Consider the following 21241-nt stretch of genomic DNA (forward strand, 5'->3'; position numbering starts at 1 on the left):
TTCTAGTTAGGAAACCTATTTTTATTATTTGCCCAAATTACATAAAAATGCCGTTAATCCTCCCGGAAGACCCATTATTTCAGGGGTACAATCCATTACTTCAAACCTTTCATCTTAGATAGATTTTTTTTTCTCCAAAAACCAGTACAGAACCTTAAATTACATCTTAAAGACACAACACATATACTTAATTTATTGGAAGATATTATTTGGTCAGTGTGACGATAGCCTGTCACAGGTATTAAGGTTACAGAAATTACTGGGTTTGAACTGAACGAGGCTTAGATATAATAAAGTATATTTATTCCTTTGGATAGGTGAACACACGAATAATACAGTAACAGACAAGAAGTACACTTACTTTGGGGTTGGGGAATGAGAAGTATGAAGCATAGCAATTCTCTTGCAATCAGGTAACAATTCAGATGATATCAGAAGACAAGGGATAAAGGGTGGACAACAGTTTATAAACCTTTTGTGCCCTATCCTTAACATTGAGTACAGTGGATTGGTCTTCAATTAACTCTAGCCACTCATTGACGTGGGAACACATTTTGACACATGCCCCCCTGCTAGTTGGTACATGCGCAGTAGAGCTCTGGGGTCTCATTTCTGTAACCCCTCCTCTGCATCAGGAATGCCAGCTAGTCTACCAGATTGGATTCCTGGCAGGATATTCTTTGTTGTGAGGTGTGAAATGGAACACTTGAAGACTGCTCGGGTTTGAATAATCTCCGCTCTCATGCAAACAGTGGAGGTGACAAAATCCTTTGAACCATACTTAAGTCCTAGACATTGGGTCGCCTTTCTGGCCATATGCTACACTGGTATGCAAAGGAATTTCCTCTGGGTTTTACCCATACCTTGGAACACAGTATGAAAGATAAAACATAACCATATTAAAATATCCGGTTCCGTTGGGTCCAGCAGGTCCAAACTCCCCAGTTCTCAATGCCGGAACTGGGACACCCTATGGTCTAATTTGCGACTTGCTACGACCTTCGGAACCGGAGATACACAAATACACTTAAAACCGTTTCACATTTTAATACAAAAATCTCCGCTGCTAATTAAATCACGTTTTTTCACTAAATCCCCATTGAAAACAACGGGCTTCGCCGCCATAGATTTTCAATGGCAAACCGCCGCCGCTGGCGGCTATGGGAATCCCCGCCATAGACTTTCAACGGGGCGACGCCGCCGTTGAAGTCAATGGGGTTTTTCCGCCGTAGCCGGTCAATGGAGATTGGCCGTCATTGGAGTCTATGGGAAAAGTCCCGAACTTTCAATACTCCGTCGGGTTGGTCCAAGAGGGTCAAGGATGGTTCTGCAGCGATGCCGGCGCAGTGGCTACAGATACCCCAAACCCTGATCCTCTGGACCCTCCGGAACCGGAGCTATGGATTACCAAATTTCAGCTTTTGACATTTAGCCGTTTTCCTGAACCGTTTCTGCCGCCGCCATTGGAACCTATGGCGCGACCCGCTCTTTTCGGTTCGACCCTTATCGGGGGTCCAGGATACGGGGACACGGTTGTGGTCAAGTGGGGGGAGGTCTAGGAACTAGGGGCAGAAAGAATTTTATTTCTAGGTGCTCTAGAACTGTTTATTCCCACGCCACTTGTCGTTGAACTTGACTTGTTAAGTGATCAAAGCTCTCCTATTGAAAATGTATCCGCTTTGCGGTTAAGCGGTTTGGACGGCAGCCAACTCGTTCCTGGAAAGCTCTTTCGTGGATTCTCCATTTAAGTCAATGGGCCCATTGACTTACAATGGGAAACCGCCGCTCTTCCTCTCAGACGCCATCTGCTGGTCTTCTCAGGAAACAGGACTCAACAGCAAGATTCGCCATTGAAAACCATGGAGCTCCAATGGCGGCCTATGGGAGCCTGCAAAATGGTGCCTGAAAAGGCGGGAAAATTACACAAAGGGCTATAATCACTAAACAACTATTAACCCTTGTGCTCCCGGATGGATCCTAGTGTGTGTGTGATGCAGACACTGATTAAACCAGATTTACAATAAAACAGAGGAACGGGAATACACATTTACATGTCATAACAGGGGTTAAATCACATTTCTGGACCTCAGCCCAGTTAACCCCTTGTCTCCCTGGTGAGGTCAGGGGATTGCCAAATGGGGTGTTACCCCTTTAATACCGGGCCACCCCCTCTCTCCCTCTACAGTCAGATAAACACATATTAGTCACATATGTGACCTCTCTTTACACTGTTATAGTGCACACGCATGGATTTAAGGCAGCACAGCACTTTTTAGAAAAGGACAACACGCTCACTCTGGCACATTTTATTTCTCATTAAATTTATTAATTTTACACTCGCTCACAACTTTTTTTGGTTTCAAGATATTATTTATTTACAAACCACTGGCATGGTGATTGGCACTAGATTTGCGCAGAGCTATGCCAATCTTCTCATGGGTCTGTGGGAGGAGGAACATATCTGGGCTAACCTGGAGTTCGGCGCAAATCTGTTGTTCTATAAACACTATATCAATGATATTATTATCATTTGGTGTGTGGGTCAGGACACTTTAGAATTCTTTTTAGAACAATTAAATCACAATAACTACAATCTAAATTTCACATCCAAATTCAGTACCTCAGGACTTGAGTTTCTGGACTTACTTATCTATGTTAAAGATGGGTACATTTGTACTAAGACCAACCATTAGCCGGTAAATTGTTTAAACTACATTGAAGCAGAGAGTAATCATTATAACAAATGTTTAGAGAACATACCCTTTTTGGAGAACTAAAACGGGTAAAACGCAACTGTTCAGAACCTCAAATTTATGTGGAACAAGCTGCTGTTATCATGGATAAATTTAGAACTAAATCTTATACGTCGAACATCCTAGAGCAGGGGTGCGCAAAGTTATTAACTTGTGCGTCCCCCTCCACCGCCTGCTTACCTCCTGCCTCGCTCCTCCTCGGCTCCGGCGTCAAATGACGACACGGGGTCGTGTGACCTCAATGTGACCCCGCGTCGTCATTTGACGCCGGTTACCATGGCGACACGTTGAGGAAGATCAGGTAAGAGACGCTGCAGAGGCCTCACGCGGTCCCCCCGGCACTTAAATTAAGTGCCTGGGGGAGAGCGTGGGACCTCTGTAGCCACCGTGCCTCCCCCCCAGGAATTCCTCCCGCCCCCCACTTTGTGCACCGCTGTCCTAGAGGATGCATATAACAAGACCTCACAATTGAAAAGAAAGGATCTGCTGCAAAAGCAAATCCTTGAACAACTTGATTCTGCATCAAACAGCAAGACGGTTGATTTATCACTCAATTTAACCGTCTCTCTGCCAAATCAAACGTATCCTCAATAAACATTGGCATTGGGTCCTTAAAGACCGTATTTTGCACTCATATCTTCCATCTATCCCCAGAGTAATTATGATCTACCATCAACATTCCAGTCCCTCAATCACGAAGGGGTTTCAGAATACACTATATTGTCTTATTGCACCGAATGCATTTTCTTATAAATATATTATATACATATATTTTTAAAAGGGTCCCATGTAAAAATGGGTTTCCAGCAAAAAGTGACACAGTGTGCTCATTTGCATGTCATTTCCCTGAATCCCTTGCTTCAGTGGAAGCTAGGTCTGTATGCAAGGTGATAATGGTGAACGGCAGGAGCCTGTGAATGTGCTCACAAGTGATCTTGTTATTTGCTATATGCTATACAATGGAGGTTTCTTGTTGCCTTTTTCACACACCATAACTTAAAGTGTGTGTGTGAATACAGCTCAACCCCGTTATAGCGCGATCCGATACAACGTGGTTTGAGTGTGGCTGCTGACTTATAAACTCTCCAAGGGTTTTTTTTTTTTTTTTTTTTAATAACATTCAATGCTTTATTGACTTACCTGGCATCTGCAGCTCTCATCTCTACCTGCTTCATCAGGCAGCATCCACGTGCACGGCTTTTAATTTGACTTTTATAGAGTCAGATTCTCATCACACCAAGAAAACAAAAGCGCAGACGCACATAGTGAAGTATGTAAAATAAATATACATATATTGTTAGGGTAAGATATCTGCGTCGGGTAACCCATGTCATTGTACATGAAATGCTGACTATTTTTTGATCTGATGTACGCAGATATCTTACCTTAACAATATATATATATTTATTTTACATACTTCACTATGTGCGTCTGCGCTTTTGTTTTCTTTGTATTTCAGTTGTTCTAGGAGTGTTCTCATCCCTATCATTATAGCTGCAGACGCCTATCTTCAATATAGAGGTTGTTTTTTTCAACTATTGTATCACATAGGTGGTTAATGGGTTAACGGAATATTTTACAATAGAGGTATATAGTTGCGCACTTGTATTCGTTTGCATTCTCTCATCACACCAACCCTGTGGTATAGCAGCTAGAGAATTGCTACTAGCATATGAAGGGTCGTGGGTTAAATTCCTGCATGTGTATTATATAAAATGTATTCACTGTTGGGCTGTTAATGGTCAGAGAAGGGTCATGTGACCCTCCTCTGTGCTTGAAATTCAAATTGAAAGCCGTGCACATGGACGTAGCCTGATTAAGCACGGAGAGGAGAGAGCTGCAGATGCCAGGTAAGTCCTCGCTGATCGTGGTGGCCTTTCATGATCCTGGTTATAACAGTCTCATTATGTGGACCCCATGCACCGCGTTATAACGGGGTTCAGCTGTATATGTATATGTAAAACCACCTCTCTTTCCCACCACCCCAGGAAGAGCTTCTCATAGGAAGTTGCACATGTTCCCTTTGCTGTGCCTCTTTTCTGTAAACCCCCCCCCCTGTTTTTGAAAACAAAATAATTATGAGTGAGTATAAAGTGCAACAATTCCATAAGAAAATTAATTAAACCAGCTGAAATGTTTTGCATTGATAAAAAAATATTTGGTGGCCTTGAAATACAGGGACTCTACATCACAAGTTGCAAGGATGGTATTTTTGTCAACTGTGATGCAATGCAATCTAGACAGCACATCCATTGTGTCCCTAAGGTGTGAGGGCACAATGTGTTAACTGGGAGGCACAAAAAAGAATCAATGAAACGACAGATCGGTTCGCACATCCCCCCCTATGCCTGAAACTATAGGTCTTCCTGGGGGGAAGGAGGGTTTTTTGTGAATTTTTGGTAATAGATAAAAAGTAGGGACAACCGGATATTTAGAGGAAAGGCCCTCATAGTTACGCTGCGTGATAATGCCATCGCAAACTGCTGACCGTAAAATGTGATCCAAATCAGATTTTAATCTCACAGTAGATCTGAGGGTCTCTAAGATGTGTATATGCTTCCCTTTCATCCATCACTTTAGGCTATACAACGATGTTACCTCCCTTGTCTGAGGGTTTAATCTCGACACTATGCCAGCGGTGGAGATGCTGCAGGCATATGGACAGTATATCTGCTGAATATAAGAGCGTCCTGTTACTATGGCTACCTTCAGCGCACTCCTCCGTTCTGAACAGATACTGCAAGACTATGATCTAGCTGTAATCTCAATGGCTAACAGCTCAGCGTCTTGTTACTAAGGCGATCAACGTGATGATGCCGGGCAACGTGATGACGCATGATACTGCCGACATGTCAGAGACTCCGCCCCCTAAATTCTATTGGCTAAATTGGAGAGGAAAATAAAGATCAGCTGTTTAATATTATACTAACTTTGCAGCTATTGAAATGATCCTTTGAAAGTGCAGCTTTTGGCGCGAACTAACCTATTTGACTGCTATTTGAGATTCTGCTGTCTTTATGCCATTATCACTCCCAGAAGAAAACTAGTGGAGTGAGAGCTTGGCTGGGGGACCCCCTCTCCTCCTATCTAAGGGACTATACTTTACATGTGCTCACATGCTACTTATTTGGTGGTGATGTATCATGCACTCTATACTTTATACTATACTTGGATGTTATACTTATTGAGAGAGATTACTCTGTATAACCTCAGGACTGTGTGCTTTTTTGGATATTACATTAGTGTCTCATTTTCTACTCCTTAAAGGTTTCTTTGGTACATTGTATTGTAGCACAGCGGTGTGTAAATTGGGGGGCAAGACTTTTTTGGGGGGGCGTGGGCGGTTGCAGAGGTCCCACACTCTTCCCGGGGACCGCGCGAGGCCTCTGCAACCTCTACTTACCGGGATTCAGCCGGCTTCAGGACGCATGACCATAGCAACGCGACGTAATTTGGGTCATGTGATTTCATGATTGCCCTCGTAACTTGACGTCAAATAACGATGACGCCGCACAAGGTAAGGAGGGGGTCGGCCATCGGAGAAGGGGGGGGGAGCAGGGGTGGGGAGTGCCACCAAAAAAGTTTGCGCGCCCCTGTTCTAGCACACAATCATTACTCTCCTTGTATTCTTGTAGCTCTCTTTGTATTATACATGTAGCACCTGTTCCCCCACCCTGAGTGAGATCATGCGGCTACCATGTGTTCTAGTGCGGTGCGTACCTGTGTGGTGGAACAGGAGGCCTTGAGAAACTCTGCGGTGGTATGGGGAGACATCAGGACAGGTTCTCAGTACTGATCTTCCATGCTGCAGTGCCTCCAGCCAGTGAGGATCCTGGTGCAGCCAGGATGGTCCACACTGGCACCCAGATAATGTCTCAGTAAAGCAGCCATAAGATATAATACAACTGAGCCTTTGTTGATGCATAATCATATTCACAGCAGTCATAACTCCTGGAGCAACACTCTCTTTGGTGAAGGCCCGGTAGGCCCCATCCCAGCTCCCTTACCTCTGATGGTATATAGGGTAAGACATGCTCCCACTCCACAGGGGGAGAGGAGGGGAAGAAACCTGACTTCTGGAGAGTTTCAGATATGTACTCCCAACAGAGGGGCTTGTAACCCTGCCCCATAACAGGGCAGGTCTGATACTGACAGGCATCACATTTTGTGCATATAACCCAGCCAGTATCCTCCCAAGGATGACACTCTCAGGTTGTTGCTAGTCCCGCACCTGGATACAGTAACAGTGCACCCAGGCTGCAATAACAAGCTAAGCCTTTATGAAAGAGCTTATCCCTCAGAATGCCTGTACCTAACAGGACTTATACTGTTAGGGCCAAAAAGAAAGATGGTAGCCAGAGGACTAGGCTACACATGTATGAGAGTTACTCTTTTTTGTGACTGATATATGAGGCACTTTAACCCTTACTGACATTTACACTTTATGCATGTCATTGTGCCCTCTACATTGACTTCATTATCCTCATGGCCATTTAGTTTACTGAGGATCATTAGTTGTCTCCAGTCACCTTCAGTGATATGTCTCCACCCTATATTACCTCTTTAGGTGGGGACTTCAGTAGAATGTCTCTTCCCAGGGGCTTGGGAGTTCCCCTCATTTTAACTCTCTCCCCTGTTTTTATTGCTTCATGAATAAATTGACATTATTGTTTTTGGTATACCCCTGTGCTCCCTTTGGGAATCATTCTTGTTGCTTGCACATTACCATTATCCCTGGAGCACCGCTAGCATTCATTATATCACATTCTTACAACTAGCTTTTGGGTACCATTTATTTAGGCGTGCGTGTGGTATTTTCTGTGTGTATATATATATATATAGATAGATAGATAGATAGATAGATATCAAATAAAAAGATCACTTGTGAGCACATTCACATGTCTTAGACAGGTTTGTAACCCTGCTTTTCACCATTATCACCTAGCATACAGTGCTTCCACTGCAGCAAGGGATTCTGGGAAATGACATGCAAATGAGCACACTGTGTGTGTGTGTATATATTTAATACATATATAATCAATATATGTTTTAATTCATATTAATTTATTCTTTGTATGGTAAACAACATCAGCGATCTAACTTTTGATTTTTTGTGCAGCTGGATTATAAGTAATCCATTTCTCTCTAATAATTGTCCTTTTAGACACTTCATGGGTTAAGTCGGGGTGCACAAAGGGGTGCGATTTTTTTGAGGGGGGGAGGCGCCTACATAGACCAAGCGCTCTTCCCCACAACATTTAAATTAAATGCGTGCAAGGCCTCTGTAAGTCCCTGACCTTGTCTTCGGCGGCTTCTGGCAACGTGTCGTCAAATGATGTTGTGTGGTCACATGACAATATGGCGACGTGACGTCAGAAAGCACCAGAGAAAAGGTGGGGGAGGGAGAGCAGGCATGGGATGTAGACAAAAAAGTTTGCGCACCCCTGGGTTAAGTTACAGTCACTGTGAAGCTCAATGTTAGAAGAAAACGTTTCTTTTGTGCCTTCCAAGAAGACACCTCCAAGTTCAAAGTTTATATAAATACTGAAGAAATTACTTGAGACAAACATTTATGATCAAAAACTTTGTATAAGACATGAAAGAAACTTGACCAACGTTTCTGTCCAAATGTTGGTTTTCACGGGTTATTTAACAGCCTCCCAGCTACAAAACCGAAACAAAATAATATTCGATTTAGCTGTGAATAATGTCCCATAGTGGGATTTTTTTCCTTTGATAAATACAGTGGTGGTTTTCCTCTAATTTCCCCCAATTTTGCATACATAAGCCCCATCATGCTTAACGTTTTAGTATCCAGAAGTTGTTACTGTTATGCAGTTTCATTCAGGTCTGTTTCTGTGTGGGTGAGGAAGTTCTCCATGTTCCCCATCACCGTCCTAAAATGCCCATTCAGTCCAGACTTGGGATGGCAAAGAAATGCAGTTGCCATGCTGGCGTTCTGCTAGGCCTGCCACGGTAACATCACTCATTTTGTTCAACAAATCCTGCAAAGTAACTCATCCTCACATACAAACTGAATGTTCTAGTGAAATGTGACATTTCTTTTTTTAGTTATCACCTTGTTAAAATGTGTCATGAGTGTAGTCTTGTGCATGACCAATTTTATTACGTTAAAACAAATTGACAGATGCCCTACATATAGGATACACAGAGCTCGATAAATGTAATACAAAGTGAATATTCAGTGATTCAGGGGGAAAAAAACCGTTGGCACTTGTATAGCAATCCAGATGTATAAATTGTAGTAAAAAAAATGTTTGAATAATTGCTGTGTAAGCTCTTTGGGGCAGGGACTCCTTGTCCTAATGTTACTTTTATTTCTGAAGCACTTATTCCCATTATGAGTTATATTATTATGTCACGTGTATTACTTCTGTGAAGCGCTATGTACATATATGGTGCAATATAAATAAAGATATACATACGATTACGCCTACTGGGTTGAGGATAAATGAAATAAAAGCTGCGGGGGACAACTTGGAAACGCAAATGAATAAATCTGATGGTGCAATTATGATTTAATGACCTCACTATTAATAGGACCCCAGAAACCTGTTGGGCACCGTAGCAATTGCTTAGTTTCCTTATGTGATAGCAAAGGGGTAGGAAACTCCAGTCCTCAAGGACCACCTTGGTCAAGCTTGGACCAACCTTGGTCAAACTTGGTAAAGTTTTCAGCATATCCCTACTTCAGCACAGATGGTGCTGTTGAAGACTGAGCCACTGATTGAGCCGCCTGTGCTGAAGCAGGGATATGCTGAAGGCCTGACCTGTGGGTTGCCCTTGAGTACTGGAGTTGCCCACCCTTGCACTAGCAACACCTGTGTGAATGGGTTGAATCTTTATTTTCAGTACACCAGCTGTAAGGGCAACTTCAGCCACTTTGGGCTTTTCAGTAATTTCATTTCATTTTAAAATGGAACAGAAAAAAGAGCGCACGACTCTCTTAGTGAAATATTGTATAATCTGATTCATCATAAAAAGGGGTTAAGTATCACACATACAAAATAGAAGTTAAAATCAAGCGTATCGTGTTGTGAATCGAAGATGCAGTGTCTCTGGAAGTAGACGGGACCGTGGCACGATAAAAACTTTACTTCACAGCTGGTAGCATCTCCCTGGATCTCCGCAGAGGACTGCACACAGTTTCGGACATGGCGCTCAAAGATGACGTCAGCGTAAGATTAATTTTGCCAATCCAGAGAGCGGTCAAGTTTGAATATTAGAAGGGGGCAAGCACACTCCAAATCACTGTGTCGGTTCAGACGTTCCTGGCAGGGAAATGTCGGTCTCTAAAGTACTCCTAATTCACTGACTGAGTCAGTGTTGTATATACTATCACTTATGGTCTTTAAAAGGCACACTCTTTTAGAAATATATTTATAGATCTGTTCACTATTATATTTAGTGTGCTTCTTTCACTTATCCATTTCATTTTAAAAGCCTGTACAGCAGTGGACTTTGCACTCTGGTCTGCATTTATACATCAGTATGAAGTCTTGTGATGTGTAAATCTGAAAATGGAGGTACAGTAGAAAGTATTACATTTTTGCAAGCAGAGTAAAAAATCGTCCAGAGACATATCTGTTGTGAATCCGTTATTCGCTTTAATGTTGTCACGGTTTAGTTTTAGATTAGTTTGTGATGGTGGGGAGTGAGAATGTGAGACTTTGACTTTACCAATTTAGCTCTGCCAATTAAGCTACTTTCAATGAGAATACAATGATAACATGCATATATAAACATAAATGCAAAAAAAGTCAAAAGTAATGTAACATTTAACAGAGTAAGGTTTTAATGCAACAGTTCCTCCTCCCAGACCCCCTTTTTTATTATAAATTTTTACATACTAGAGGTGGGAACCAGGGGTCCCGGAAGCTGAACCGCAGTAATTTCGGCACAGGGGACCACCTGGTTCCTGAGATACATACCGCGAACATTAGCACAGGTACGTCCTGGTTGTTTAAATTGCCAACATCATGTTGGCCAATAGGAAGCCACAATGAATGATGTCACGGCTTACTATTGGCTCGTGTAATGTTCGGAATGCTCGCCGATTGGCTCGGAACTGCTGCTCCAAGTATCGTGTGCTGCAGTGCTGTGGAGAACAGTTACAATGTGGAGAGCAATGCTCATAATGTTGATAGAGGGTGAGAGTCTGCATTGATGAATGATTTAGCCATTTATTACAATTGCAGCAAAACACAATGCACTACATCTTTTTTTGTTCGTTTTTATTGTTATAGGATAGAAGAAGGGGTCAGCGGAGCCGAACCCCATTAATTTCAGCTCTGGGGATGCCCTGCTTCCAGAGATACTTAACTCTGTAGGGGATGCCGGTATCTCTGTGGAGTTTAAATGTCTAGGTCACGCGGGCCAATAGGAAGCCACACGGGATGATGTCACGGCTTCCTATTGGCTCGTGTGATGCGGGACATTTAAACGCCGTCATTTCATTACGCACACATGTTCCCTGGCTGCAGAGATACCGGCACCCCTACAGAGGTAAGTATCTCTAGAAACAGGGTGTCCTCGGAGCTGAAATTAATGGGGTTCAGCTCCGGAGACCCCCTGCTTCAATCCTAGAACTAAAAAAAATAAGATGCAGTGCAAGGTGTTTTGCTGCTTTAAGGACCCACTTCAATATGGTACGGTATGAAGCCACTTTTCGCCACTGGAGAAGATTCTAATCCCATTTATTTGAATGAAGCTGAACTCTTCTACAGCACTGGGTGGCGACTTCACAACATATTGAACAGGGTCTTTAATGGCTTCGATCAACTTGCACAAGCCAATGCGTTTTGCGGTGAACAAGCATTTATTCGGTCTTCTATGCTGAGGTCCCCCATCAGTCCTTTTGTACAGTCTATTACCCCTTCCCCTCCCATAGCAAAAATAAATAGGGGATTATTCTAAAACAAAGGGGTGGGCGCGTTAGATGGCTGTAATAAATTGAGTGAAGCAAAGTAATATATGATTAAAAGAAATGTTAAAAAAGTGTAATAAAATATGTTTGCCTATTTAGACAATATACAAGATGAAATAAATTGGTGTCTATGTTCACACATTGGAGTCTGTGTATGAAAGCAATTTTGAAGCAAGACTTGTGCATCTTTGTCTGCACCAAAACTGAAGTGACATAACATTATACACCAGATGTAAGAAACATTTTTTTTAATTAGTCAAGCAGATAAACATACGCACGTAAATGATAGGCTTAAAATAATTTACTAGAGAAAAGCACAACGGATTAAAGTTTTCATAACATAAAAAGGAAGTATAATATTTACTTTAAGGGTGATGCAATCTTTCTAAGGAAGCCAATAAGATTAATCTGCTTAAAAATGAAAAAGAAAGTTTATTTGACCCTCCACATTGTAATGTCCCTTTAACAGGGATCAGACCTTTTAAAGGAGCATTGAAGAAAAATTACCCCTACCCTCCCACAGCATGGGGTCTCCGCAGCAAAACCGCTTTCATTTCAACTCCGCAACTCTTGCTTCCTGAGAAATCTTTAAAACATAAGTATTTTACACTCAAGCGTGTCCTAACAATTCTTGCAAACATTGCCATATTTTGAGATTTTCAATAATGACTTTAAAAGTCAGTATCACAAAACAGTGTGTACGGACAAAAAAACACCAGTGTAATTGGCTTCCTTAGATAGATTCAATTACAGCAGTCATTGTCAACCGGGGTTCCACGAGCAGCTCTTAGGGGTTCCGCGACTTCCAGGGGGCAAAGCTGGGACAACTCTAACGGCACCTCACACAGTGACCTGGTGGCTCCTTAGCTCAGCAGCAGCAGCCGCCTGGTCACTGGGATCCTTCCTCTCCCTCCTGTTGGCGCCGGAAGTCGCATTCAACTTCCATCCGTCAGGAGGAGGGAGTTGCGGACCGGTGCAGGCCTGGAGGGGGTGTATTTGTATGTGTGTGGTGTAAGGGGGCAGGAGAGAAGGAGGGAGTCTAAAGGGCGAAGAGTGTGAAGGGGGAGAGTAAGAGGAGAAGAGGGGGGCGGAGAGTAAGAGGAGAAGAGAGGGGGAGACTAAGGGCGAAGAGAGGGTAGAAGAATGCAAGAGGAGGAGATGGTGAGAGTGAAAGGGGTGAAGAGAGGGGCGAGAGTGTTTGGGAAGAAGGGGAGAGGAAGCGTAGCTGGGGAAGAGGGAGGGAGTGTAAGGGAGGAACAGAGAGAGGGGTGTGGGAGAGGGGGGAGAGGGAGGGACGGACGAGGGGAGTGGGTTGGGGTTCTCCAGAATTTCACAATCTAATTCTAGGGTTCCTTAACCCAAAAAAGGTTGAAAACCACTGAATTACCTCATAGTGGGTCAGTCCCTCCTTCCACTAATGGCAGTGGCCTGTTTAAGGTATTAAACATTTTGCGAGCAATTAACAGCATTTGATATGAAATCGGACAAGTAGAAGTATTTTTAAATATATATAAAATATATTTGTTTAACTTTTAACGTCTCCACAGTAACCAAATGTGTTTCTACCATTTTTACCGCATCTCTTTTTTGATCAGAATGTTCGTAAAATGTTTTCTATACAGGTAAAATGTGGGTCCAGGTCCCCCCACTCCCCCCCTCTTTATTTTGTTTAATCTAATTACGCTTCTATCATTGGGTGTAAGAACAATAATTGCCAGATAAGTTTCGAATTGCACAGGAACTGAAGGGAATGGAAACTGGTCATCTTTTTACACAGGGAGCAAATTAAGTCTCAATAATACTTCAAGGATGTATCAATCTTTCTAGGGGAGCCAGTTACACTGTCACTTTCTGTAAATTACAGTAACTTAAAAATGCACATATAGTTTTTGGAACTTCAAAAATCATCAGTGTTGTCAGTGGGTGGTACAATAGGAGAGGTGATAAACAAAACAGACCAGCCAATAACGCCATACCCTCTACTAACAAGTTTTATATAGTAGGAAGAATAATGTATACATTCACTATGATAAGTATTAATACACAATGTGCTTGAGAGGGGAGAACGGTACTACCTCCCTACAGTCTCTAGATATGAAACAAAAATAAAATAAGTTTATTGATCTACTTTGAGAATTGAACAAACAAGTAAAATAGACATAAAAAGTGTCAAATCATTACACCGATTCTATGCTAGAAAGAGCCAAAATGATACTATACAGGGGATAGGGGGAAAGATTAAAGGGAGTAAATGATAGAAGTAAAGATATAATAATATCCTACGGGTAGATGTTCCTATCTGGATCCTTAAAGCTGAGGGGCAGGAAAATAAATATGAATAACCACTAGAACGATGAAATTGAGCGTCATAAACTTAGTGTAATACGAAGAAAATAGCAAGAAAAAGTCAACTTATCTCACAACCACAACTCATCAGGGTCACTATATAGTAAGAGAAAAAATATAGAAGTGAAAGGTAACTTGTGCAATTAGCTACCAATACTAAATATAGTAAGAATCTGCTCCATCAAAAAAATCTGTATTAGAAAAATCCAATGTAATACAATAGTAATTCAGCATTGAAACGGAACTGGGAGGGAGCCAGCGTGCGTTCTGCCGCATGCGGCTGTGCATACAGGACACATGACATCTTTCAGTCACTGCACTTGTGTGAGAGGAGTAAGGCAGAACAGGGCAGGGCTGTTAAAGCTGTGCACAAAACGTGTTTCTCTCTGTTGGATTCCATGTGAAAAGGGCACAAGGATATTCTTAACAAAACATGTGTTTTTAGTATGGGGAGGGAGGGTGACTGGCTAGAGCTGAGGTAAGGTGCTAAATTAAAAGAGCAAGCATGTGATGTATTATTGAACATGCTCTAACAAAAGGAAACATACTTAAAGTAATAGTGTGGTGCACAGTTACAGGGATAAAAATGGCAAAATGATTACACTCAGTTCAGTGGCAAACATTAGCGGATCACTCCGTAGTGCAAATATCCCTCTGCTCTTAATGATCTGAAATAGCACCCTTCTTTCTTTGTTACTGAATGCAGTCATTTATTTGTTATCATTTTTGTAAATATTGTTTTCCTTTTTCTATTCTGTACACATTTTTTTTTTTATTGCGAAATCCCGTAGTTTTCGGTGGTGGAAAAATATTTATGTATAATGGTATTTTTTTGGGGACTTTATCTTAAGTCGTACGTGATTACTGTTGCTCTAGAATTCTTGTAACAATCCTCATTTCATTATGAGCATTTCATCAGCCTTTCAAAAAGTTAGTATTTGATCATTTGGGGCATTTGTCGTCGTGCTGGTTTGTCGAGTTGGGTTTTCAAACTTACATTTCTCAATCTTAAAGTCGCTAAACATATTTTAAATTATGGAACAGTAAACTGAAAATATAGGTATAGCTAAGTGTGATAGTGTACACGACAGAGTACTTTCACCTTACGGGAACCGTAATTCAAGCCGGTCCAAGCTTAGTCCTCAGGCTTGGTGCTTAAGATGCCTCTAATAAACATGTAATTAAACATTTAGCTAAGCCTTAATTATCTCTAAGGCTGCTTGCCATAGAGTCAATAAAATTATATAACAATGGTATTGTGCAATCTGTGAATTAACAGTGACTCAATACATTACATAACAATATTTTAAAACAATATTCCAATACTTTCCCTAAATAGCTGTGTTGCTGCTGGGAACAAGGTCCACACAAAGAAATGTGATACAATATAATTTCCAGCACAAACTCCTCAGTATTATTGAATGGATTGTTGGTCTCACTCCAGCCTTTTTATAGCGAGAGCTGCTGTCCTCTACAATCCAATTCTAGCATTGTGGGAAACCATTCTCTGGGAGGAATTCCTTTTCAAGCATTGTCTCACTTATAGTTATTGGGTACGCCATGTGAGTGAATTTTTTCAATTTTTCACTCATTTATGTTTTTTTTTTTCTTTGCACCTCATTGGTTTGTCATTTAAAAAATATATATGTTTGATGTTGGTTCTATCCACAAATATTTTGTGAATTTTTTTTTCTTTTTCCCTAATACTGAGGAGTTTGCGCTGGAAATTAATCAAATGAGATATTTGTATTGCCTTAATCCTTTGGTTGCCATGGCTCCTCCGGGAAACCGCAATCAAGTGACCGCCTCTCAGAGCGGTCCCCTGAACGCGGTGTTCCTTAACCCAGAAAAGAAGAGCAGGAGTCCTCCTCATTCATTTCCCTCCATTACAGATCGAGAGTCAGCGCTCCATTAGACGCGAAATTAGTACTCTTAAGGGCATGGCTACGTCATGGGCGTGCTAGTCCTTATGAAATTTTGGGGGAAAAGGGTTAAACACCTCACCTGTTGTTTCCACTTAAAAACTGAGATTGGACCACCCTGTACCCAATTTACGGAAACATTCTGGTACTCTTTACCCCTTGTACCATCACACTTTAACCACGGCCTCACAAGGTAAAATTACATGGGATGTTTGTTTCATACAGTAACGGCCAATAATAGACCAGGGAAAACCAAAAAGAGCCCTCCTTCACTGAAAAAGATAAAATCTAGTATGAGGCCATGTGGACTTAAGTTCTTGGATGTGTCTTTGACTAGGTGGTGTCATTGCTTACATCAGCTCCTCAAGCTCATCCTCTAGCCCTTCCTCCTGCGACAGCGATGGTACCAACAGCAGTTTCCAGACCTCGTTCTCTTCTCTTCCGTCATCCCCCGGCAGCTCTGCCTCTGAGGGAAGCAGCGGGACGGACAGCAGCAGAATAAGTGACCATTGCAATGGGGGCATCCTCTCCAGTCAGAAAGCATCACAGAGGAACCAGCAGGTGGACGCATTGTGCATCAAGGCTGCATATACAAGTGCGGCGATCTTGACCAAAAGCCATGGAGGAGCTACATCTAGTAAGTAAAGCTAGTACCTCCGGTTTTTAATGCACTGAAGAGACATATGTCAATGCTATTGAGACGTTTATTCTTATTTACGCTGTAAACTGTCCCTGTAGATGAGCAATCCTGTCCATTTCTACATTCCTTTAAAACATTTATTGAAAAAGGAAACCATACATAGGTATTTTATTTGATATGTAATTTTAAAGAAGAAATAACATTCATTCCAGGAGGCTTCTTAGGTTTTTGTTTTTAAATATGTTAATCTCAAAATAATATGAAGTTGTAGTTCTTGTTCTCTTCTGAGCAGATTACACTTTTTTTTTAAAATATATATATTTCCTGTATTGCTTGATATTTGTCTTATTTAAACAAACTATACTTACTTTAATTGCCCATGATATGCTGGTGTAGAGAGGGATGAAACTATCATAAATAGCTGTCTTGTCTAAAATAATATATTTGTGAACAGTTTGGGGACTTCTTGGTAGCTATCATAATACAGAGATCCGGGATGGAGACATTCATTTCGAAAGATGTTATGTTATATGAATTTTTCCTGTCTAAATACATTTTGATATAGAAATGACCAGCCTGCAGAGATGATTACTTTTTAAGTGTGAGCACTCTAGGACCTTTCCACTGTCCATTATTATGATTTTGGCAACAGCAAATTAATTCTAACTATACATATAAATCTTGTCTTTAAACACTCTACTGAAGTATTTGTGGGTCAGAGTTCTGCTTTTGCCAATTTTGAGGGAGACCAAAACATTACAGTGCTGTAGTAGTAAGGGAAGGTTTGACAATCACTGATTTTCAATGGTGTGTGATTAAATGGAAATTGAATGGGAGCCCTAATTTTTGACTGGAATATGTTTTGCTAACATTTATTTTAGAATTCGGTGGCATGATCCTCCTGTGTAAGGTGTGCGGAGATGTAGCATCTGGGTTCCACTACGGAATCCATGCCTGTGAAGGCTGTAAGGTAACTCTAAAAATATATACAGTATCTGACCCATCCATAAATGTAATCAGAGTTAGTAAAGTTATTGGATAACTTAATACAAGGCACCATATGATAATAATAACAATAATGTATGTTTACTTTTATAGTGCTCTAGCATGCGCAGCACAATGTATTTATGGGAGCCGGCAATAAGCATTGAACGATTCTCCCACTCCAAGCCATTGCCATGACACACAGAGGCCTGGACTCAGCACGCCGCAATGCGGGGTATCTGTGATGGTGCTCTAACCAGTGAGACGACTCACAGGGCTGAGGCAGGAAATGGTTACTGACCACAGCTCTTGGGACTGTTTGAAGAGAATATCCAAGTCACAAGTCAGGGTCAGGGCAAGTTGCAGCAGCGTTGTTGGGGTCAGGGTTCCAAGGTCAGGGAAGGATGCAGCAGGGTAGTCCCAAGTACAGGCAAAGGTCTAGCAAATCAGACAGGGTCCAGGAACGCAAAGGATCAGATACTGGCTGCATGGAAATGGCTTCCTTATAAAGGCCAAGGAACAGGTGCAGCCGATTACAGCCGTCATCCAAGTTGAGGGCAGAATTAAGCCTTTTCGGCCGTCTTGGGTGAGAGTGACATGACCTCAGATGTTGGCTATCTTGGGGGAGGCAAGGAATTCAGGCAAGGCGGAGCCTGACAGTATCACACACTCAGAAGGCAGTAACTGCCATTCAAGTCAACAGCCGTTACTGCTGGATTGAGGTGCGATGCAAACATTGGGGCATGATGAATCCCAGCCAGAATTCTTTCTCTCATGAAATTCACAGTGCTGTTTTATTGTCAATTTATAAATACTGGATAATTAATCACTTCAGCACTGGAAAGGCCTGTGACTCTTGGGTTTGTACATAGAGTGTTTTTTTACAGTAACCTATTTAGCACATACATGTTTGCAGTTCCTTTTGTTACTGAGAACAAATTAAATTCAATTGATTTATGTAGTTATCAAATGAATCCGATGTGGATGCCTGCAGGTTATGAAGTCGATGAACAGTGTAGCAACTTGTCCGTCATATACTTTCAGGGTTTTTTTAGGAGAAGCATACAACAAAACATCCAGTACAAAAAGTGCCTCAAGAACGAGAGTTGCTCCATCATGAGGATGAACCGAAATCGATGTCAGCAGTGTCGTTTCAAAAAGTGTTTGTCTGTTGGGATGTCCAGAGATGGTATGTTCCTGTCATGTTCATTGTAAGGTGCATAGGTTCTTTGTCCACTCCCAAAAAGCATGTTTCCTGCATAACAAAACCCCACGCTCCCATTCACTGTTAAACCACGTCCCCATGCCTCCCGCTATCATCTTTATCGGCTGAATATAATAGCTACAAGGACCAAATCTGTAATATTTACAAAGAAATGGACACTCCCATACAAGAACATCCATAATATATTCTCTTTTTGCACCTTCAAAAGAGACTTGAACAAATGAATTTTCCAGGCCTGCTAGAATTCATGATATTCGGAGCTTAGCTCTATATAACATTCAGCCTACCACATTTTGAATGTCTTGTGGGGATTTTTCGACTCCTGCATTTGAGCATTCATCATTTAGAGTATATATATATATATATTTACATCCCCACCTTTCTTTGACACTGTCCCCTGGCTTCAAACACTTAACACCCTACCTTATCTACAGTAAATATCTGTTGTTTTTTTTTTTCCTCTCTCTTCACTGTTTTAGCCATTGAATCTTTTGTATATCAGTATTGCGTGACCTGAAGAAGAGAGGATGTGTGTATATATATATATATATATATATATATATATATATATATACAGTGTTCGACAATTGTATACATTTACTCGCCCGGGGCGGGTGGATTTAACCCCCGGGCGAGTAACTATTGGCCCAAGCAGCACACGTGTTTTTTTTTTTAAATTCCCCCGTTCGCGCTGAAATTTCCCTGCTCGCGCTGAAAAAAAAAAAAAAAAAAAAAACTCCCCTACCTGACTCCTGATTGGCGCGCGCTCCAGGCTTTGTGGGTGCGCGGCCAGGCTCTATATGAGCCCGCCCCCAACGAGCGGCCATTCTGCCTGGAGCTCTGTTGGAGGGTAAGTATTCTCCATGCTGCGGCCCCTCTGCTCCTTCCCTGCGATCCCCCTGGTCCCCACATGGCTCCCTACTCCCCACCGCGGAAGCTCTCCTGTCCCCTGCTCCTGTCCCATTCCCCTGCTCCTGTCCCCTCCTCCTGTCCCCTGCTCCTGTCCCCTGTCCCCTCCTCCTGTCCCCTGCTCCTGTCCCCTGTCCCCTCCTCCTGCTCCCTTCCCCTCTTCCTGCTCCTGTCCCCTTCCCCTCCTCCTGTCCCCTTCCCCTCGATCCACCGATCGATGTCAGGGGCGGGAGGTCCCCGCTGCTGCAGCCCGGTTGGCTTGCGGGGGGGGGGGCTCGGCCCTCACCACGTGCCTCCCATGCGTCCCCTACCTTCATGATGGCGCAGCCGCCGCATGAGGTGGGGGGATGTCGGCCTGGCCCCCCCCCCGCCACGAGCATCATGCCGCCGCGGGCTGGGGGGGAAGAAGCAGCCTGCAGCTTGGCCGTGCACTGTGACATGCCGGCGAGGGGAGCAGGGCAGTGGCGGCCACGGCGGGGCTGACTGTCACCTGGGGCGCCCAGTGGGGGATACCTCGCCACGTGCCTCCCACCCACCCTGCTGATTGGGGGGGGGGATGTCGGCCTGCCCCCCAAACGAGCGGGAGATGGGCGCGGGTGGGTGGGGGATTTGCGTGGTGCTGGTCGCGGCCTTTCCTCCCCTGTGTGTGTGTGAGAATGTGTATGTGTGTGTGTGTGTGTGGGAGAATGTGTGTGTGTGAGAATGTGTATGTGTGTGTGTGTGGGAGAATGTGTGTGTGTGTGAATGAATGTATGTGTGTATGGGAGTATGTGTATGTGTGTGACACCAGAGGTCCCCCCCAGTCAGTAACCCCCTCCCAGTCAGTAACCTCCCCCCCAGTCAGTCACCCCCCCAGTTAGTAACCCCCCAGTCAGTAACCTTCCCCCCAGTCAGTCAGTCACCCCCCCCCTGTCAATCACCCCCCAACCCCAGTCAGTGTCAGTCACCCCCCACCCCCAGTCAGTGTCAGTCACCCCCCACCCCCAGTCAGTGTCAGTCACCCCCACCCCCAGTCAGTGTCAGTCACCCCCCCACCCCCAGTCAGTGTCAGTCACCCCCCCACCCCCAGTCAGTGTCAGTCACCCCCCCACCCCCAGTCAGTGTCAGTCACCACCCCCAGTCAGTGTCAGTCACCCCCCCAACCCCAGTCAGTGTCAGTCACCCCCCCACCCCCAGTCAGTGTCAGTCACCCCCCCACCCCCAGTCAGTGTCAGTCACCCCCCCACCCCCAGTCAGTGTCAGTCACCCCCCCACCCCCAGTCAGTGTCAGTCACCCCCCACCCCCAGTCAGTGTCAGTCACTCACCCACCCAGTCACCCCTGCCCCACCCAGCCACTCACCCAGCAAACCACTCAACCAGCCAGTCACTCACCCAGCCTCTCTCTCTGTGTATCACCCACCCTCTGTGTGTGTCACCCACCGTTTCTCTCCTCTGTCTCCCCCACACTCTCTCTCCCCCCCACACACTCTCTCTCTCCCCCCGACACACTCTCTCTCCCCCCCCACACTCTCTCT

At 43.5% G+C, this 21241-nt stretch overlaps 1 protein-coding gene across 2 annotated transcripts in view; it reads left to right on the top strand.

Annotated features, from left to right (window-relative positions):
• NR1D2 (nuclear receptor subfamily 1 group D member 2) overlaps positions 1 to 21241 on the top strand; it is a 51679-nt gene that overhangs the window by 5041 nt on the left and 25397 nt on the right. For both annotated transcript variants that reach the window (XM_075586949.1, XM_075586950.1), the window contains exons 2-4: positions 16306 to 16605; positions 17490 to 17578; positions 18637 to 18781. In XM_075586949.1, the coding sequence (XP_075443064.1) occupies positions 16306 to 16605; positions 17490 to 17578; positions 18637 to 18781 (534 nt within the window). The remainder of the gene's footprint in view (positions 1 to 16305; positions 16606 to 17489; positions 17579 to 18636; positions 18782 to 21241) is intronic.

The sequence above is a fragment of the Ascaphus truei genome, chromosome 2 (assembly GCF_040206685.1).
Source record: "Ascaphus truei isolate aAscTru1 chromosome 2, aAscTru1.hap1, whole genome shotgun sequence".
In the NCBI taxonomy this organism is placed as follows: domain Eukaryota; kingdom Metazoa; phylum Chordata; class Amphibia; order Anura; family Ascaphidae; genus Ascaphus; species Ascaphus truei.